Source organism: Salminus brasiliensis, chromosome 17 (genome assembly GCF_030463535.1).
Source record: "Salminus brasiliensis chromosome 17, fSalBra1.hap2, whole genome shotgun sequence".
Classification (NCBI taxonomy): Eukaryota; Metazoa; Chordata; class Actinopteri; order Characiformes; family Bryconidae; genus Salminus; species Salminus brasiliensis.
The window spans coordinates 11,786,417-11,808,438 of record NC_132894.1 but is presented as its reverse complement, the minus strand read 5'-3'; the positions used below and the strand labels follow the sequence as shown (position 1 = coordinate 11,808,438).

Here is a 22,022-nt window from a genome sequence, read left to right as displayed (position 1 = left end):
GCCTCCCTCCGAGTCAGTAGGTGGCAGCATGCGCTAGAAATGCGGAAATCTGCCATAGCGCATCCCCGAAGAAGTGTGCCGACAACAAGCAACGTCTCCCAGCTTGGCGGACGGTCAGTGTTAGTGTAGTTCTTCTCCAGCTGAGCACAACAAGCTTTTAAAATACTGTCCCGCTCACTTACTGGAAACCTCATGAGTTGTCAAACGGAAGCTAACGTTAGCTAGTGAATTAGTAGCTCCTCAGTGCTGAAGAACTGTAGCTAACTGTAGGAGGACACGATGAATCTGGGATCCAAAGGCAAGAAGAGAATGGTTCTTCCAACCAGACCTGACCCGCCTTCAGTGGAGCAGATCATGGAGGACATAAACCGAGCCTACCCCAAAGACCCAGTCTTCAGCCTGCTGCAGGAGTCCAGTGAAGGTGATGTTCGTGATGACGTCACACGTAGCGGTACATATGTACATATGTATACATATATATATATATATATATATATATACACACACACACACACACACACACACACACACAGACAGACACGCACTATTTCATCTCTGTATATATATTTGTATTTTTTATTGCTTATATTTCTATATTTTCATATTTTTATGTTTTATTCTTTAACTTAAATGTAACTTATTCTATTTTTATTTATTTTTTATTTTATTTTTCTTTTGCACTTTACTTCATTAAGTTAAGGTTTAGTTAAGTTTAAATGTAGATTTTTATTGTATAGCTTGATGTGGGCAGACTGTCATAAAAGCATTTCACTGCAAGTTATACTGTGTATGACTATGTATGTGACAAATAAAATTTGATTTGATTTGATTTTGATTTGATTTGATTTGAACGATACGCGGTTTTTAGGCTCGATACGGTTCTGAGCTCAAGACTGGGGCCGGTTTTGCCTGGAAAAAAGACATCTCTCCAGAACAAATGCTTGCAAAGTAGCTTGTTTTGTGCCAAACGGTGATCTGACTCAGCTGAACGCCAAACTGTCTTACAGATAATCTTAGGTTTTCATTTTCAGTCCTCCAGCACTGAAATGTCAGCATAAACATGCACCAGAAAACCTGTTCATACCAAGTTCAAATGTTATTGTTAGCCAGAATGTGACCATAGGCCATAGGACCATCATCATAGGGTTTGTGTGGCCCCAGTATCAGTGTATTGCAGGGAGTCCCACAATTCCACTGATTGGTGGGGTAGAGGGTGGTTGTACAGCAACAGATGAGCTTCAGCCTCGAACGGTTGAACTTTTTAATTGTTATATCTACAAGTTGTACCTATATGATAAACACACCTGATAAGATGCCTAGTGATGATACCTTATGGTAAAATGTTTAAAAACCCATATAATGGCATTTATTTCTCCTGTAATGTAATCTTTCAGGTTTCAGGAGTGGATCGAGCAGCAGTGACGTCGAGGTCAGGTACCTGCAGAGCAGACGGTTCCTGGAGCTCAACGAGAGGCTACAGGAGGCACGGGCTGACCTAGTACGAAGAAGAGACGAGCTCCGAGTGGTGGGAGAGTCTTTGGAACAGAGTGTAGCAGAGGTGAAGGACAGAGCAATCTGACTGACCGCCACCTGTTGGAAGCCTGAGATCTTTGGTATTGTTTAAGGAGGGGGAAGAATCATTAAGTTATCTTTTGGGGTTTTCTTTTGTGCTGGAAAATGAAACTGTACTGTGCATCATTCAAAAACAGATTGTTGGAATGTGGAGGCAGGCTAACCCGGATATCTCCATCAAGCTACAGTGCCTGTTATAATACTACAGCCAGCATTTCTTACACTTGCTGGAAAGATCAGTGGTGGAATGGTTGTCCATCATTTGTTATCCGCTGGCTTTATTTGACTTTTGATGATAGACCAGGTCTTCAGATCTAGACCTTGACTGCCGTTCCCAGTCTCTGATTGTGTAATCACTTGAAATTAAGGGAGCAGCTGATGTAATTGATTGGCCATGTGGTGTTACACCCTACCAAGGATCACAGTCAAGGAATGAAAACTGGATTCAAGGTCCAGATTTGAAGACCTCTCAAAGAACCACTTTTGATGCCATTAATACAAGCTAATCTGGTTTCTATGACTTTTGCACTCTGTTCTAATGGATGAAAAAGGAAGTTACGAGTCCTGATGCTTTCTGCTGCTGTGTTCATTCTATAGCTCAGAGAACAGCTTATTAAAAGCCTTTATCATAAAGGCTTATGAAAAGGCATCTAATGTATTAACAAATCATTAGTGTAGCATAATAGGTAATAACACAGCCTTCCCTGTTGCAGGCTGAGGTTTGATTTTCTGGCCAGGTGAGCTCACCACACTATACCAATAAGAGTCCCTGAGCAAGTCTCTTAACCCAGTGTCCACCAGGCTGTGTAAGGTGACTCAAGTGTAAGTCACCATGGATAAGAGTGTCAGACAAACGCTGTAAATGTAAATAAATTTTCAAATGAAATCCACACGGAGTCATGATGAGAACATTTATTATGGAAATCAACCCTTGGCCATCACTAGGAAATACTGTTGCTCTCCAACATATTCTGAGTTTTGCATTCGGCAAGAAAAAAACCCTTTACATTTCAGTGAACGGTGCTGATGCAGTGATCTGGACACTAATCTCTAATGGAAATTGTCGAGTATACCAGTAAGTATGTACTTGAGGTGTTCTATATAAGTAGTGAAAGAGTAATGGTTCGAGTTGGACGATTTCACTGATGGATCTGTGTTCTGCACCTCTCCAGCTAGTCAGATATAAAGGGTGTTGTATTTTAAGTACAGATTTTGCAGCGTCGCCACTTAAAACATGTCTTTAGACTTCAGTATGTTTAACTGTTACACTCAGAACAACACTGTGCACGGTCTATTGATCAGCCGCTGCCCTCCATATTCTCCAACGTCAGTAGAAAAATGGTGCATTTCTTGTTAGAAACCTTCTCTTGTGGTACAAATATTTGACCAAGCAATCGCACAAACTGCTACATGGAGCTTTAGGCGGCTTAGGATGCCTGGGCCAGTCAATCAGCTATGAAACACACATGTCCAAATGTTTGTGGACACCCCTCCTTTAAGTTGCGCCTATTCCGGACACACAGCTTGGCTCATTCCTGAGGAGAAGTACTGCCATTTGCCAATAGAATAAGACTCCCTGGAGCAGATAAATGTGACCTACTGATACCACATCTAATGCCAGTCATTATACTTTTCTGTTCTCTGTAATGATGATTGGTGCTCCATCAAATTCTTTTGTGATAAGTTGGGGAGTTGATGGATGAGGTGGGGTGGTGATCATCCAACATATTGGCCTCACTAATACTCATCACTGAATGCAGTCAAATTTTCACAGCAATGCTCCAAAATCTAGTGGAAAACCTATCCTGGACAGTAGAGACAGATACTCCAACAAAAGCAGGATAAACTCTGTTTCAAATATCCTTGATTTTGGACGAAGCAATGAGCGAGCAGGTGTCCTAACAATATAGTGTCTATATAGTGTATTGTGGTTCTAAATTTCAGGTGCGGTGAGATGAGGTTTCTCACTGTAGGTCTGATTAAATTGCAGCTGAAGTGTATTTTTAAAAGATATTCAGTGCTGAGTTGATCATTGAGGTCTTACATAGCTCCTCTCCAATAATCTGCAGAAGTAAACTCCTTGTTCCTGCTCCTAATGACTTAAACCATACCTGATCGTACACAAAATGACATTATCAAAGCATTCAATAAGCAGAAATATGTACAGCCATCTAAGTGTATTACATACAGTTGCTAAACAATTAACAAGTACGTCTCTTTTTTTAAGTCAAAAGATTAGAGATGGTTCTTCCTCCATTTGTATTACTTATGCCGCAGGGGACGAGATTATTCAACATCGATAACACGTAGGTGTGCACACGAGGTGAATACTGAGCATGCTAGTAGTAGCGGTGCTAAGAGTACTTTTTGCTTACTGGGAAGCATTTAGAGAGTCTTTGCAAATAAATATATACAACATCCATAAATACCAACAAGGATTACATTGTGTTCTTGCTGTGCTGACTTGGGCTGATCTACCACAAATGTATTTACCTGCAATAATAAAAGTGAAGGCTAAGGGCTTTCGTAGTCAGTGTGGCATGATGGCATACTAGAAATACTATTATGCAGAATGCATAAATGGTTGTGTGTGTGTGTGTGTGTGTGTGTGTGTCTGTGTGTTTTTTCTCTTTTGCACTGTAACAGTCTTTTCAGGTTCAAGGTGGCACATGGTCTTTCAGTATGTCCAGTGAACGAGTCTCTGGTCTTGGGTGATTTGCATATTGTTTTTTCATGAATACAGAGCTGTATGCCGTTGTCCATACACATGTTCATATAGAACACTGTGTTTAACTCTTACTCTGACTCCTTTTCCCAGATGATCAAGTGTCCGAAACAAAACAAGCAATGGTTCATGTATGTAACTGTACAAAAATATAAAAAAAGGGACAGCAAGGTCCATACAATAGCTTGAATCCAATGAGATACTACAGTTCATGCCTATTTGTCTATATCCAACTTCCAGTGATAGAAATACAAAGCCAATGGAGACAGTGTTTGTCAGATAAATAAACTGCGATGCAACTAGCAAGCACGAAACTGAGTATCCGAGGTAAAGAGATTGATGTTGCTCACTAAACCACCTGAGCTTTTACGGTATCAGGAACACAGAAGTCAAGCTTGAACAGTGGCCCATTTTAGGTACTAGGCCTCAAGTTTTTCCCCTGACTTCTCAGGTATTGTTGGTGCTTGACTCCGTGTTTCTTGAGAGCAACACGCCATTGGGCTAGGGACATAATTGAACGGAGTAACTCTGACAGCCTTGCTGGGAGAACTCTGACGGAAGTGACCTATGCCTCCACTATGGCTGCTCTCCACAGACTGAAACGTTGAGGTGGAAGCTGTGCTGTACGTTTTGAGGGATCCATCAGAATCTCCATCCTGTAGGTTATTCCCAGAGGTCAGGCTGATTTTTCTGAGAAGAGCCATCTTTGCTGCCTCCTCTGAAATCACTGCACCATTGTCAATTGTAGGGGAGGTGCTTGAATTGGTTTTATTGGCTGAGAAGTCTTCGGTTTGAACTGTTGCATCACTTGTTTTACGTGAGATTAACGTAATCGTCGGCAGTTTCCCTGGCAGTGGAGGAGGCACTGGTTTGTGCCCTTCAGGGGAAGGCACCAGAGGCAGTGCGGTAGGTGGAAGAGTGCTCTTTAAGATCTGGGGAACATCCTCATCACGAATCCTCCTCCAGGTGACTCTGTTGTTACTGTTTCGTGATCCAGTTCTGTTCTGTGTCTGTTTCATGTCCTTTTCGCTCTTAGCTCGTCCACTCGAGTCTGAAGAAGAGGAGCGCAGCGAGGAGCGGCTGGTGACACGGCTTAAGACGTTTATACTGGGGGAGGAGGAATATCTTTTGAACGTATCTTCCTTCTTCTCCCTCGGCTTTGGCTCAGGGACGTTCCTCTGAGGCACCCTGCAGGGGCTTTCGGAACTTGTTCTTCTGGCTGGACGTTTCACTGTGAGATCCCTGTCAGTGGAATTAGCTCTCGAAAGAGTCATGTTCTGCTTGAGGATGCCTTGTTCCTGTCCATTTCTTGGCCCTTGAAGCCCCTGCACTCTTCTTGGACCTTGTGCCGTCGGCTTCAGCTCCTGGCAGCGAGAGGAACAGAGGAAAACTGCTGGGGCCCCTGGACGTGCTCGTCGAGGTGATCCATGCTTGGATGTAGGAACTGAGCGAGAACAAGGAACAGCTTGTCTTGAGACATTTGCTGACTCTTTAATGAAAGTCAGTTGTCGAAGGAAGCCATTACGATCTGTTTCACCACTGCACGAATGAGCAGATGTCATGCGAACTAAATCCAGTCTACTGGCTGGTAGGATTCTCTTCCCTGGTATTTGAGTGTTTTGCCTGTTGGTTCCAGTGGGCTGGTTGGTCACTAATGGTGAAATTGCTCTTGACTGCCTTGATGGATTCTGCATGAATGGTATTCTGACCGGGGACTTCTGTGTTTTGTTGTCAGCAGGAGATTTTTGGTTTTGACTTGATGTGGAGAAGCTTCCTTTCTTGTCAGGTGGACTGCTTGGCGCTGAGGCTACCGCTTTCTGACTTTGCTTGACTGTTTGGGTAGGGGATGTTACTTTTTTGTAAGGTTGCCTGCAAGGGGTTGAACTTTGAGACGATCCTGATGATGAGCTCTTTGGGATCCTAGCAGGAGGAGTTGAGCTTCTCTTGGGCAATGACAGCTGAGTGGAATCATTGGGGCGCCCCAGTCTGTGAAGACTTCTGGACCGGTGCTGGGCTAGGTTTGGATTTTTTGGAGCATCTTTTGGAGTCACTTTCTTAGTTGGTGGTCTTTGTGAAAGTGTTGTCTCTTTCTTGGGCATGTATATAACAGTTCTGCCTCTGAAAACTACAGGCAAATTGGGAACTGGTTTACGTGGAGCAAAATCAAGTGGCTTGTTAGCCTTTTTGTTATCTTTGATTACCTTCTTGTCATTGATGTCAGGTTTTGGGGTAAAGCTTGATCCAGATATAAATGAAAGGACAGACTCTGACTCTGAGGAGGGTTCCTGGGACTTTGAAGCTTGCAACTTTGTGATTATCGTATTTGCTCCCTCTTGTATGGCTCTCCATTCAACACTGTTGAGATCAGAATCTTTATCAGATGCCATATCGTCGCTGCCCAGATCGTTTTCAGGACCCCAGTCTTCAGATTCCTTCTGAAGAGTTGTCTTCTGTTTGTGTTTTTTCTCTCCTTTCCTTTTTCTGTTGGCTTGTTTTTTCTTTTGCTTTGGCATAGCAGATGTTATGCATTTTAATAAAAGATCATCCTCAGAGTCCATGCTGACTGAACTTGGTGAGCTGTTATCTTCAAACTGACTTTGAGCATGCTGGGCTTTTGGGAGGCATTGACCTGGATTGGACATCAAGTTATGCTTGTTTCTCAACCATACACGCTGAGCTTTCCCCTGGTGTTCCTCAAAATCAGCATCACTCAAAGAACTGAGAGATGAGCTGAGAGAGTAACATGGGGGCGCTTCTTCCATAATCAGATTTTGTTTGATTCTGTGAAACCCATTCCTGTGAAAATTGTCCATGCGACCTTTTGAGTTAGCATAGTGGAGACCTAGGTTATTCTTGCTTGAATCACTAAGCTGTTTCTGCCTAGTCCTTACCCTTGCCATCATTTCATCGTCTTTATCTAATTCATTCTCGTATAAGCAGTAGTTGGCATCCTCTATGGGTGTTGGGTGGCGCAATTTCTGCAAAGCTGCCTTATCCTGTGTGTTTCTGGAGTATGTCTTCTGATTTTGATACAAATCTGTGCCTTGCTTTCTGACCGGAAAATCTAAGTGTGGCATACTTTGTGACAGACTCTGCCCTTGCTTCTGTATTTGTCGGACTGGTGACTGGCTTTGCACTCTTTGCTGAGTCATCTTTGCTGCCATCTCCTTACTTTGTACAAGAAGCCTCTGAGTAGGAATCATTTGTTTCATTGTTTTGTTCGTTTGGTTTGTTACTATGTCAGAATTACACCCCATTTTAGTTGATTTATGGAAGCGAGAGAAGAGACGTAGTTCTTCGATTCTCCTCGCCTCTATATCAATAAGTTCCTGCGTCTCTTTGTTTCTGGACCGCCAGTCTTTTGACCCTTTCATCTTAACTGGGTATTGAAGAGTTTCATCACTTAAAGAAGTGGTACTTGAAAAATACATTGGAGTACCTTCAGCAGAATCAGTGTAGGAGGAATCATCATGATGAACATCTTTCACACACATTCCAACCTTTCGGCCAGAGCATATCTGATTGTTACTATTCTGAAGCACCATGTATACTGGTAGCTGCACAGATCGTCGAGCCTGGGTGTTTAGGGTAGACATCAAAGTGGGTCTAACTTTCTTAAACCTGGAGGGCATGGCTGAATTGATGCACTCTTTGAGAATTTCAATGTCATCATCCGAGTTGCCCTCACTGTACTGATCCTGATCCATACATGATGGATCATCAGCAGCATCACCCTGCCCATCATATTCTGGGTCATTGTCTTGTTGATTTAGCAAGGGAGTAAGCTTGAGCTCCACATCTTTTTGAACGTAGTGCTCATGGAGAGGAAGGGCACTCAGACTAGAGGCACAGGAAAAATTTTCAATTGGTTTTTCAACAGTGAAATAGATCATCGTGTCTAAGTCTGGAGGCAAGTTGAATCTTTCCTTAAAGTCAGCGATTTCCATGAACTTCCGCAGGCTGTTTTCCCACTGGCCTGCAACACCACCAAGATTCTGTTGCTCTGGTCCAGCAGATTCAGCACAGCATGGGGTTTTACTACGACTTGGAGGCATGGTTTGCCCAGGGCTGTCAGGGAGATCACTCGGACTCACAGTTCCGCTAATCATTTCACTACAAGGATCACTTTGTATGGAACTAGCAATTGAAGGGGACTCAAAGCTACCTAGTGAACTTACAGAGCTGCAACGACTCATCACAAGTGGTGTCTCATGAATGTAGTTGTCTGAGGAACTGGATGGGGTCCTGTCCTCGTTTATGACTGGAGACGCTGCTCTAAGGAACGTCTTTTCATGTCTTAATGAGCAGGGAATCTGAATGGGTTCCGAAGTGCTGCTACTTGGACATGTTTTCTGGTCTGTCATAAGCAACTGGCTGTCACTCAAATCCTCTAGTGTCTCATCCTCTTCCATTTTCCTCACTACATCGCCATCTTCCACTTCAATAATTTCAAGAGATGAGTCACTCTCCAGCTCGTTTTCGCTTTGGCTCTGCCCATCGAGAGCCCCATCTCCAGAAGAAAGGGAGGACAAAGAACTGCAGCGTGAGAAGCAGATTGGCGTGTTCTCCACTGAATACTTCTGTGGTGTCTCCAGCTGGCCTATTGTTGGGCTTCTTGCGGAGCATATTGGGGAGAATTTGCTAATACTTCCTCCAGTCATCACAGTTGGGACCCAGGCCTGTCTTCTCATTGCCTGAGCTGCCTGAACATTAATAGCAGTCTTTGCTACACCAAATCTGGCAACACTCTGGATCAGTGGAACATGCTGATAGGAGGGAGAGAGCTTAATGGTAGGTACGCTGGTATCAGAAGATACCCTGGTTGATACAGTTGCTGGTGTTGCAATGAGAGGTTCTTGACTCTTTTCTTCATCTGTGCTCCCTTGATCAGGCAATTTCATTTCTTTTGCTGGGTCAGAATCTCTCTCAGGTATCTCATTCTGACAAATTACTCTGGAAACAGTGGCACCACTATTTAGCAGTTCCTCATGAGCTACCTTGAGTTCAAGCTTATTTGGACGTCTTTGTTCTGCAGGCCTCATGGAAGATCGAATTTGCTCCTTACTCCCACAGTAGCCATCACTAGTGCTGCCACTGTTAAGGCTGTCATTGGACAAGCTTGAGTTGGCTGTTTTAAGTCGCAGGAGGGCATGGGCTTTGCTGAAGCGCTCTTTGTGTGAAAATGAGATGGTATCAGAAAGACCACAAGGTGAACACGACTTTGCTCGCGCCTCATGGAGATCATCAGGCCCATAGTTCCAATCGGCAAAATGGTCCTCAGAACTGAGGCTGAAGCTGTCCTCCGAAGATGTGTGCATGGTAATATCTTCTACCAGCTTGTCAATTTTAGCCACAGTGTTGGTGATCTTTTTTGCTAACTTTTCAGCTGCAGCAGTCACTTCATCTTCAGGAGGTTGTGTCTTTTTATCTTCTGTTTGTACTGGACCCACATCGTGCTCAGGGTCACTCTCTCTCTTGCGAGGCTGGTTATGAAGGAAGTTGGAGTTGTTCAAGAACATGGAAAGCATGGAGAATGTTCCTGTGTCTAAGCTACTTGAAACATTTGGGGCCTCATCGTCATCAAAACATCCAGAGTCTGAGGCATAGTCCTTGGCCAGACTTTCGATGTGTCGTAGGGGCTTGTTAATATTCAAATGCTTGGGGCTTTGCTTCTCAAGTGAATCAAATGTTTCTGCCAGGTGTTTTGCATCTAGCTCAGCCTCCAAGGCTTTCTGTTTCCTCATATAGAGTGAGGGCATGCAGGAGCCTGGAGATACAACAGCAGCATCTTTATACTTGAGTGGACGGTTTGTGAGGAGGTTTCTTAGTGCTGCGGCACTTCCCATGGCTATCATTTTGTGCTTTGAATGGATGAGATTGCGTAGCATGCTCACAGCTCCTAGGTCCCACAGTAATTCTTGGTCCTTTGGACTTCGAGCAGACAGGTTCCACAGGGTTCCACATGCGTTGCTCACAATGGTTAAACTGTGAGATCGCAAGTGCTGTAACAAAGTCTGGAGGCAGTTGTGATCCCTGAGGATTTGTCTAAGGAGCAAAACAAGATGTATGAGTGATACAAACTGATCAAGGATTGAAATGAAATATTAGCCAAATAAGACAGCAGACTTCATGGTATACCTGTAATCTTCTCTGGTAGCTACAAGGCTAGACACATTGCGCAGGATACCTCCACCGCTTTCAATGATTGCCAGCGAGTTGGTTTGACACCGGTAGGTAAGGGTACTGACCAGAAACCCAAGAGCACCATTGACAGAGCAAATTGCCACCTTATTCTCAGTGCTATGTGCTGATAAATTCCATAAAGCACTTAGCACACTTTTTAAAGTGGACTCCTGGGTACAGAAAAAAAGTACATTTAAAACATTTTTAAAACTGTAAAGTGTAAATTGTAACGTGCAGAATTATCTGTGTATATGTGTATTCTACCTTTGTAGCCTGAAGTGCACAGGTCATTAGTGCTGATACACTGCCAACATCACGAAGAGCTCTCTTGCTGTTGATGTCAGCTCGCCATGAAAGGTTCCTAAGAATACTTGAGACCACCTGTTGGCAAAGTAAAATCCTCTTTAAAAAGTTTCATATTTCAGACAAGGTCTGTGGGGCCTTTGAAGGTGGATGTTGAGTGGTCTGGGCCAATTAGGCCTCAAGTTTAAATGACACTTTAACACTTTATTTGAATGAAGAGCATATCTAAAATGCAGTTCTTGAATGTTTACAAAAAATAATATAGTGGAACTTGAGGCAGAGGTATAGTGAAATGTACTAAAATAACATTTTATTAAACTTAAAAATTATGAACATTTGAAACACAACGTTCATGTGTATCTCTTTTTCTAATTCTGTGCCAAAACGGTCTGCACACAATCCTGTTTGAAGTCGAACTTTGCAGCATTTTAGATCAGCTCTGTTTGAAATGTGCGTTCTTTCTGCAACATTTTACTACATACCTGATGCAATTCCTCACTATCAGATGAAAGCTGGGCAACAATGGCTTGAAGGCAGCTCTTCTTTGAGCAAAGTGTGGCCTGAAAGAAAATTATTAACATGGCATCAGCATGAGATTAATTTTATTCAGATTTTATCTCTTTGGGTCTAAAAATCTATTTTGTTTTGTAATATTTTGCCTACCTTATTTACAACATCTCCATATGTGAGGTTAGTGAGTGCCATCCCTGCATATCTTCGCAGAGCCATATTCATAGGTTCATTTTGCATGCCATACAGCTCCTGTTCCAACTGCATTAGCTCTGCAATGACCTGAAGACCACCTAAAAATAGACAGGCTCACAGTGAACCTTTTATATATATATATATACACTAAGCTGTGGATCAGTACTCAGAATTTAAATTTGACAAGCTATCAATAGTACATGGGCCAAAAATCCTGCTTGCATTTGCAATAGTGAGATAATGTTTTACGTACCAAGTTCATTCATGGCCCTTCGGTATTCCTCCTCAAAGGAAAGTTTCATGATGGCACACATAGCCTGGCAAATCTGAGGATCTACTGGCTCAGGGATGTCTGCATAGTTCATATCAAGACATGGATTTTTTTTTAGTTTTGGATTCATTTAAACACAGCATTATGAGTGAATTAATGCATTAAATACATGACTTGCATGTACAAATACAAGATTAATAATACATATTATAGTTTAATTCTCAATTATATAGACTTGCCATTCTTAGCACCACCAGGCGATGGGGTTCCAAGGTGGTTCTCAATCCAGTCCCAACCATTTTCGCAATGTGAGCGGATCTGTTCCAGCACATGCAGTACCCTCATCTCACGCCGAGCTTGGCCTTCATCAGGCTGCGAGTACACAATGTTGTGCAATGCAGCACTAGCTCGGGACCTAGCCTCGCGGCTACAGCCTGTGGCTCCAGCAGTCTCTCCTGATCCTCCGTCATGCAGTATTTGCACCAACAAGGGAACACAGCCAGACTTGCGCATTGCAATGCAGCTTTCTTGTGAGCTGGACATGGCTAATAAGGTGCGAGACATCTCCTCCCGATCTCTGGAGGCCAGCATAGACAGCAGCCAGAACACCATCTCTACCTAAAATGTGGAGGCAAGCATATTTAGTTGTACAACCTGAACACTGCGCATCTTCTTTACTGACACAGCTATTAATTAGAAACCTGAACCTTCTTCAAAACTTTTGGACATCACCTAATACATAGATTGTTTTTAGAAATTGAGGACATATATTTAACTAGCACACTTAATTTACACTGAATTTAATTGATTAATATGTGTGCATAATTTTTTTTACATTATAACACAATAAATTACATGCATTTTGTTACATCAACATAACTACTGCCAAAAATAAAACTGACTGAGTTCAATTAAATGTGCCCTAGAATGGAAAACTCCACATCATGGCCATCATGGTAACATAAACCAGCCAATGGAAGCACAGCATTTCTCTTAATGTGGCAGTGTTTCGTTCTGAGGTAAAATAACAGGGTTGTAGTCCTGTAAAACCGCATCTCATTATTTTTCACCCAACCAAAGTCACAAAAGAATATAGACTAATTGCATTCTATGGCACCATTGACATATTATATTATAATGGATTTATATATATATATATATATATATATACATATATATATTCATGTGGAACTGATCCTACATATTAAAACTAAATTAAAATTAAATAAACATCAATATAAATTAATAATTTAATATTTAATAATCCAACAATATTAGCTTCAGCAGAATACAGCATTTTCAGTGAGTGACACATGACATAAGAGGACACTGTCTTACTTTGCTCCCTGCTTCTCCAGATGCCTCCATCATGGAACTAGTGCAAGCTCCATTATCCAGTTCAGGGTTGGATGCTTTGGAGAGGCAGTCAGCACTCTGTAAAAAGAAAGAGAGGTATGAGCATGCATGTGTTACTGAATAAGCTGCATTCCAGGTACCGTGGTATATATACAGTTTTATCTGTATCTATTTAATCGTTTGAAAGCTTCTAATTCTGTTTAATGTTTCCAAACATAGATGTTAAAAAAGGCTAGCAGAAACTGCTACTGCATTCTGCAGCTTCTTTGTAAGGCAGTGCTCCAGCTGTATCGTTTGCATTTGGCAACCCACTTGGCTGCACAGCAAATCCTCCGACAGCCAAAGCAGTAAATTCATCCTTTTATCCCCGAGCCCATTGCTATGGCAACCTTTGGTGCCATGGGTAGGCATGTGATCTCTTGAGGTCTACCCAGACGAGCGTGGGCTACACATGAAGCTGCCTCGAACATCTCTAAAATAAAAATGAGGTATGTGCATAACAGAGGTAAGGAAATATATTGTCTGTTTGACAAAAACTAATGACAAATATGTGTTTTAGCAGCTTCCCCACAGTCTATAAATGCGTGTAAACTATCATGTAAAATCACATTTTAACCATCTATAGCTCAGAATTTTTATATGGGTTCTAATTTACTCAGTGCCAATATAAAAAGGTCCTTTACAATATACAACCATGTGAAAATATTAGGACACCTCAAGAAAACTTTTCTTTTCATCTGATTTAAACATACAGACATGTGATCTTCATTTTGACAATACTGAGAGATTGACATAATATAACTAAACATAAAACTGAAGAAATGTCTTGTAAAATTGAATTCATATAAATGCAATTTTTTGTGAGGAAACAGTTAGGACACATTTACGGCATTTAGCTGTGTTCTTATCCAGAGTGACTTACAAGGTTACTTGTATTACAGAGGTGGGCCAGCTGAAGATGATTAGAACATGGTCAGAGATGATTGAAACCTCAGACAAATTGAGTGAAATGTCAAAACACTGTCTGCAAAATAATGCACTAGTGGAGAAGGTTTAAAACAACTGCCAACATGTCCAGGTCAGGACATCCAACAAGTTCACGTTTTAATTGGGTGTCCTATTTATTTTTTTAAACATGACTGTGTTTAATTAATGTGGGAATGAGGTACACATTTAAAACAGGTAAACGTAACGCATCACTTTCTTCACAGTAGTAGGCTGCTGGCATGGGGCGATCACAGAGAGGTATGTTTCTAAATGCCAACCTCACCGTGAGCCAGCCAGCCAGAGCTTAAACAGCCAATAAGAGAACACTGTGAGAGTCCATGCCTAGCAACATTCACTGACAGCTTGAGCTGCCAGACAGCAGTGCAAAGTGAGATGGCGCAGGGCTCTAGCTGTGTAACGTGGTGGATGGCCTGAAGAATGATGCTAAATCTTTAAGCTGTCAAAACACTACTATATCAAATCAAATCAAATCAAATCAAAGTGTATTTGTCTCACACACACGGTAGTAAAAAGGGTTTGTTCTGCACTGCTGTAAGAATTTGATTGCACTCAGTGACAAGAACGTTAGTGGGATCAAAATGTTGGATGATCACTACCCCACCTCACACACCAAATCCCTAACTCATCCCAAAGGTTTATGTTTAAACATAAACATTGGATGTTTATGTTTATCTTCTCCAGTGAGTCCTATTGGCAATACTTCTATGGAGACTAGAAAGGTTGTGCATGTGCATTTGCATCTGTGTCAGCAATGAGTGCAACTTAAAGTAGCTGAATGTATTCATTAGAAAGGGTGTCCAGAAACATTTGGACATATAGTGTATGTACAGAGATAATAAAGTAAAAATAAATATGTGTAAATATGTAGAAAATATACATTTTGAAGAGGTGGGCATATAGTTGAAAACATGTAAAGTGCAAAGTACAGCATGCAAAATGTAAAAAAGGTGATTGTGCAACACATTGCTGTACAATGTGAGCAGGAAAAACAAGAATGTCCAATGTAATATAATTATTGTATATTAAAGTATTATACAGTATTATATTTTAATTTATATTATATTCTACTTTATAATAGTATGCTATTTGGAGTATATTGTAAACTGTATACTGCAATTATTAAACTGATGCAACTACAAGGATACAGTATGTGAATTACAGAATGTTATTTTGGTTATTTATGCATATAAAATACAGATTCTTGTTAAAGCTCTCAACCTATCATACATACATACATGGATGGATGGATGGATTCTTTATCAATTCCGAAAGAAAATGTAGTATCCAGCAGCATAACACAGTTAGTACACTATAGGAACAAGTAAGGCCAGACATACACATACTAATACAATAAATAAATTTTGAAATTAAGAAGAAAGTACTCCTTCATGAAATGTATGAAAAACAGTGTGCGCCCGTGGTGTGCAAAAGTAAAGTAACTAAGTAGACGATGTACAATCTAGTTGGACAAAGAAGAAAAAAAGTGGCTTACTGACATCATGACATGACAACATTGTGTATTTAAAATATGCATCATTGTAATACAAACTATCAACTAATCACTGCTGATTTATTGAAAAGGTCAATTGTCTTTAACCATTTTAGTTTGTAATTGAGGTTAACTGCATACTCATATTTACATTAAGTAATTACTTTCAATGCGTATAAAAGCTTGCATGACAGATGGATAATGCAATCTGTAATTAAAGCCTAAGCCATTTTATGAGCGACTTCTAGCACGTGTCTGAATTTATTGAGAAGTGTTCTTTGCCTCCGATGCTGTGTTTAATAACAGCAGAACCTCAATATTTCAAAACCTCTATAAAACATTCAGCACTAGAAAGCCCGGCTGGCAATAGAAAGAGAATGAGGTCATATAAAGAAGGGGAGAGGTATGAAAAACTGCAGAGAAACATTAATGCATTCAATAAATCTTATCTGTGGCCAGACCTGTGACAAAATATCAATTGCATTTTGATATATGCTAGTAATTTCAGGAGTAATGCAATATGTACACTGTCAGTCATCTTTTAATTTATATCAATAAAATTACATAAGTGTTTTTGTATTTTACAGGACTATTTTACAGGACTTCAATTCAATTCCACTATTTGTATGTAATTACAATATAAGAATTATATAACCATTTATCAGTTTACAATATTATAATATTGTATGTATATATAGTAAATATTATATTAATATATACTATGGAATATATAAATAATACTGTATTAAGAAAATAATAGTCACCTAAGCACATTTTTTCTAACCATTTATCTGAGCAATAAGAGAGTTGTTGCTTGTAAAACATCAGATCACAACTGAAGCAAATAAACAGAAAAAACAGGGTGGTGGGTAAAAAGTTGTTCATGGAGTGAGAATGAATGGTTTATATAGGGCTTAAGAGAAGTTGGGGCGTGGTCTATCTGCCAAAAGTTAGTTATGTCGTAACTCCACTTAAAGAAAGTATAATGTTTCACTTTGAATTACAAATTTCTTGTGAGCTTCTCGATATCTCCTAGACACCCTCAGCCAGCGCATAGATGTGTTCTATTCGATTACCAGTTCACCTGATTTAACATCATTAGGCACTGATTTACCAAACCAGGTGTTGGGATGATTACTGTAAATAATACTAGACTCCCAGGAGGAGAGCTTTGGAAGTATGCTAATGATATTAATAATTTATATTAATATATTATTGCTTTTTAATAGCAAAAATGTTTACCTGTTTTAAATGGGAGTTTTTTTGTGACTGTACATTCAGTATGCTTATAGTTGTATTTTAATGCAGGTGCTAGGTCATGATACAGCATGGCTGGATGGGAAAGTTCTTGGTCTTACCTGACTCTCCGATTGAGTGTTCTTCTCCTGTGGACCACGAGAACCCTGAGCCTCCTGCAGCTCTTTCTCTAGCTGCTCTAAACGAGCCACACGAATCTGAAAGAATACACACAGAGTGACTACCACAGACCTACCTGAAGAACTGGATAAGGCTTTTAGAACTTTGTATTAACCCTTAGAAACTCTGGTATTACCACTGATGGATACAATCTAAGAGTTAAATTCAGTGTTTTATAAGTTATTTTTCTGACGTTTCAAAGTGTTATGAGATGTCAGGTAAGATTAAGATTCGACCACCCACTTACTTAATAATCAGTACTGTATGTACTAAAAAGAGACTGCATTATAAATTTGCTGCCTCATTGTATATGAATCCATCTTGCAGTAATGTGCACCCTAAACTTGTGTTTACCTGTGTTCTCTGGACCATTTCATCACTGGTACCAAAACGTTCCTCCATGACCGAGCGCAGCTGCTGGGCCTCAAATTCTAGCTGCTGGCGGATAAGGTCCATTTGTATGGAGAACTGAAATACAGAAGATTAAATTAGAAATAAAATTATATTAGGTCAAGCAACTGCACAAAGTTTTCATAAAAAAGCCATTTTGTTCCACAAAAAGTGCCACAAATTATGCTTCTACAAATTGGTGACCCTCTACCCAAATTGTATGTCATGCACATTTCTACACAAGGGCATCAGCTCAATGATATGACACAAATTTGGGACTTGCGGAAGCCATTTGTCAAAAACGCTGTGAAACTAGGTGACCTCGTTTTCAGATACACCTACACATGGCAGCGTATTCCACAAAATTCTTAATGCTGAGGGAATCTGGAGGCTAGAACAGGGGCTTCTCTTACTGTGTCAATCCGGGGCAACTCAGCCAGTCTCTGTGACAGTCCCTGCAGCTGAGAATAATACCAATGACGCTCTCTCTCCTCTTTCTCTATTTCACTCAGCAGCATCGTCCTGCAAAAAGTGCCATAAGGTTATACAAATTAAGATGGCATTAAACTGTTTGTTAGTTGACATAGTAATAGTTTAGCTTGGCAATACCATACATCAAACATAAGCTTCAGTATACTCATAAGCACAGTTACAAATTGTCCTTAAATTGTTGTTAAATGTTAAAATGTTAAATGTTAAAATGTTGAAATGTTACTGTTAAATAAATCAAAGCATTCATGTGATCTACACTATATGAACAAAGGTATTGGGACACATGCTCATTCCTTGTTTCTTCCAAAATCACAGGTATTAAAAAAAGAGATTATTCCGAGATTATTAAGTACTGTCCAGGGAAGGCTTTCTACTATATTTTGAAGCGCTGTGTAACGATTTGACTGCATTTAGCAACAAAAGTGATAGTAAAGTCAAGATGTTGGATTAAAGTAGCTGAATGCATTAATCAGAAGAGGTGTCCACAAACATTTGTCCATGTATTGTATCATAAGCAAAGCACATTGTTTTAAGAGTGTAATGATTTGTCCACATGATGCAACCCTTATAATATTAACCTAAATATTAACCTAAAGTATGAGAGGATTTTAAACAGACACTCATTTGTACAAAGGAACCTGGGCTGTTCATATATTAACATGCAGGTATGATTATTCTGGATCTCACCTCTCCTTGCAAAGTTCCTCTAAATGCTGGGCAGTGACACGGCCCTCTACCATCATGGCCGGGTGGAGGTGTCCAGGGTGTACGGCCGTGCCCTCCCCTGACACAGATGAGCTCTGGCGGGATGATAAGCAGACAGGGCTCCTCGCTCTGCTGATGCTGGCTGGAGGCACAGGTGTCCTGTCGTCCACATCGCCTGCCTGACTGGCCATGGTTTCAGGGAATGCACGCAGGTTGTGAGGCTGGTACTTCAGCTCATAATAGTTGGTCAAGTCCATGTGCAACTCTGTGAACAGGTTTAGAAAAAAAGCCCCCAAAAAACTATTTAATCATGTTTGTTTTTTGTTTCTGAAAGCTACAAAGCAGCATTTTGTGTTTTATTTAAATCACAATTGAATTATATATATAAAAAAACATTCTCACTGTCATAAAGATTTTTAATACCACTTGAAAACACATGTTACACATGCTAGTGATTAAAAATAAAATTGCACAATATGTATCTGCTACCTTTGAGCTGGTCCAGGACATCAGCTCTCCCTGAAGAGGCGAGAGTGCAGGCTTCCTGCTCCAGTTTGCTCTGCAACTGCTTTAGAACCTCCTAAAATGACAAGAAATAACATTCACTCATTACATTCACTGATCAAAAGAATAAAAAACAATCCCCATCAAATCAAAGGGCAAGAACAATCCCAATGAATACACAGAAAATACTTAAAAACATTCCAGGGAATGAGATGGCATCCTCACTGTAACCCTGCAGAGTGTGTGATATTCACTGTGTTCCAGTCTGTCTGAGGACAGAATCAACTCACGTTCATGATAAAAGCTTAGTAGAGATTATCCAGCTGCACTCCGCATCTGGGCACGTGTCATGGGAGGAATCATGGGACTGGGTACCCGTGCCAAGTATCACCTATAAGCCCAGTGTAATACTAGCTGATGGTTTAAAGTTTCAATGAACAATTCAAGTCAACAAAAGGTCAAAGTGGCCTGCAGTGCCTTTATTTTCGAGAGATGTTACAGTACAAAGTACATGAAGTTCATTCCACAAGAACTGTATGTGGTATTTTAATCCAGCTTCAGGCTTATGTTGAAAACTTTCTTATTCCCTATTGTTTGGGGCGAGCCACTGGGGCGAGATCAGTGGTTTTAATACACTACTGAAACTGGTAGCAATGCACTTAAATCCATAATATTGTGATATTATTTTGCATCGATTTCCTCTCCCATTCTAGTACTGAATGTATTTGAATGTATTCAGGTTTATTTAATAAATGACATTTATTAGTAGTAATAATAATAATAATAATAATAATAATATATTTAATAAATAATTAATTTACTCAAGCCAAGAGTAGTGGTTAAGTGGGAGTGGAAGCATTTTGAGAAAAGCTGAGAGCTTTAGGTAGGCAGAGGTACAGGGGCTACTAGATGAAAGTAAAGAGTTCCATAGAGAGTTGGCAGCAACACTGAATTGCCTGGGGACAGCCAAAAGACCTGAATCAGAGGACCTTAACTTATGAGTGAGATATGCTCCCAAGGACTTTGAGTACTTTCTATCAGCACTTTGAAAAGCTGCCATGTATTTTATCTTAGGCTTGTTTTGCACCTTGGAATCAGTGTGCCACTCTGTGATATCTTCACTGTGAGATGCTAAATGCTAAGGACACTGGAGGCCTGGGCTTAGAATCATAATGAGGTCTTTAGAGGTTTTCTTCACTGCGGAGGATTTACGTCTCCCAGCACAGCTCAGGGCGGATCTGAATGACGGAGCTGGCTTGGATAAGCAGGATCCACCTGATTAATGCCTCGGAGCAGACCTTTTAGCGGATTTCTGCACTAAATTGAGAGAGATAAAGGCAAGAAATGCAGAACAGCTTTGCTGCTTTGTCTATATCAATAACGTTTCTAATATTAAAAAAGTGAAACCTATGTAATGATATATAAGGATAAGTAACCTTCCAACAGAACTACGCAATTCAATGTAAAGCTCTATGATAATGATGCTTACTCAATCATGCACCACATGCCCCATAAAGCCTCCTGCAATTCAAAACTCCAGATCAATAATGAGCGGTTCAGTAGCTTGCTTCGTCTAATGGTTTCCTTTCTTGCCGCACACAATCCATCCTTCCCTGCTAGCCTCTGCACAGACATGCAATGTCTCTACAGAGACATTTCAGAATAAAAGTTGTGCTGTGATTTAAGACTGGCTCTGTGTACAAGCATCATTCAGACTGTGAATACTGCCCACTGCCCATTAGTGTCTCCAGACATTCTGTCGGAAAGTGGGTCACTGCTGAAGCGAATACATGCAACAGTGACTTTTTACTTACCAGACAGTGGGAAAGCAAGAGCAGATCGTCTACAGAAAACATTCTAATGAGCAATGCAGCATAAAATTGATTTTATCTCATTTTTGGCAATGTGGTCCTAGTCTTTAATAAGTATGCGATCTGTTCTGATCTGAGAACCATAATGTTTTGTATCAACCACCGCCAATCCAATCTTTTAATTTTTAAATTAGTATCTCATAGTGGTAAATGTGCTAATGCTTTGCACCCCAACCATTTAGCTACCTGTTCCTTTAAAATGCTACAGAGAAATCACTTCATTTGTAATGTGTGCATTTTTATGTGTGGAGTATTATACACACTCTGATGAGACTCATCTTTACAATTATAATGGCATAATCTGTAACCATTTTTAGTATTTGTATACAGAAAGCTCAGGCAAAAGGAATTATGACTACTTTTGGTACATAAAAACACACATTTTATAAAAATATAAAATACAAGAAAACTGTAGCAAACTTTTTCTGTAGGTATTTTTCTTACTTTTTAAATACACTGAAAACTAAAAACAATGCTAAAATGTCCACATATCTGTGGACCTCTTCTGAAGCCCAAACTAACCTTCATGTCAGAGGTCTCATTCTCCAGCTTGGACAGGTGGTGCGAGTTGTCCTCCAGCTCGCGACGCAGGTGGGAGTTCTCCTTGCGGAGATCCTCCACCTGCCGCACCAGCTGGTCATAGGAGGCCACCGAGTTCGACATCATTACACGATCTGATCCCTGGAATAGACAGAAGACGGCATGTGTCAAAACACCATTCAAAATATCATGGAACATTTTCCAATCTTCCCTTAATCTAAAGTACAGTTGTCATGATTGCAGAATCCTGATTTTGATACCAACTGTAGTATCACAGAACTCGATACTTAAACAGTTCTGTAAAAAAATAAATAAAAATAAAAACATCTATCTGAACCCTCAATCTCAATAACTTCTCTGATTTTCAGTTCCCTGCCCCAATGTAGCCATTTCCAATTCTTAACCACTAGCTAGGACGTCTCCCATCACACAGTGCCACCAGTGCTGGTAGGGTGAGGGCTAATTAACTGCATCACATAAGACCAGCCAACC

General features: G+C 40.5%; 2 protein-coding genes across 3 annotated transcripts in view; one reads left to right on the top strand and one right to left on the bottom strand.

Moving 5' to 3' along the window:
• The first annotated feature begins 49 nt into the window (after positions 1-49).
• c17h19orf25 (chromosome 17 C19orf25 homolog) lies at positions 50-4,094 on the top strand. Of its 2 annotated transcripts, none has more exons than XM_072661025.1 (2): positions 50-451; positions 1,395-4,094. In XM_072661025.1, exons 1-2 carry the CDS (start codon positions 280-282, stop codon positions 1,577-1,579), a joined length of 357 nt encoding a protein of 118 aa, XP_072517126.1. In that variant the 5' UTR covers positions 50-279; the 3' UTR covers positions 1,580-4,094. The 2 variants fall into 2 exon arrangements, with proteins under 2 accessions (XP_072517126.1, XP_072517127.1); XM_072661026.1 differs by having other exon boundaries at positions 51-421.
• apc2 (APC regulator of WNT signaling pathway 2) overlaps positions 2,469-22,022 on the bottom strand; it is a 35,328-nt gene continuing 15,774 nt past the window's right edge. The window contains exons 2-15 of the mRNA XM_072661023.1: positions 21,513-21,671; positions 19,105-19,195; positions 18,598-18,880; positions 17,832-17,940; positions 17,383-17,496; positions 16,971-17,066; positions 13,098-13,193; positions 11,999-12,377; positions 11,742-11,840; positions 11,447-11,586; positions 11,266-11,343; positions 10,745-10,861; positions 10,436-10,650; positions 2,469-10,342 (exon numbers count right to left, since the gene is read on the bottom strand). Of these exons, the coding sequence (XP_072517124.1) occupies positions 4,717-10,342; positions 10,436-10,650; positions 10,745-10,861; positions 11,266-11,343; positions 11,447-11,586; positions 11,742-11,840; positions 11,999-12,377; positions 13,098-13,193; positions 16,971-17,066; positions 17,383-17,496; positions 17,832-17,940; positions 18,598-18,880; positions 19,105-19,195; positions 21,513-21,656 (7,587 nt within the window). The 5' untranslated portion in view covers positions 21,657-21,671 and the 3' untranslated portion in view covers positions 2,469-4,716. The remainder of the gene's footprint in view (positions 10,343-10,435; positions 10,651-10,744; positions 10,862-11,265; positions 11,344-11,446; positions 11,587-11,741; positions 11,841-11,998; positions 12,378-13,097; positions 13,194-16,970; positions 17,067-17,382; positions 17,497-17,831; positions 17,941-18,597; positions 18,881-19,104; positions 19,196-21,512; positions 21,672-22,022) is intronic.

Coding starts and splice junctions, on each gene's coding strand:
- c17h19orf25 (XM_072661025.1), top strand. CDS start 280: ATGAATCTGGGATCCAAAGGCAAGAAGAGAATGGTTCTTCCAACCAGA. Junction 452..1,394: donor TGATGACGTCACACGTAGCG/GTACATATGTAC, acceptor GTAATCTTTCAG/GTTTCAGGAGTGGATCGAGC.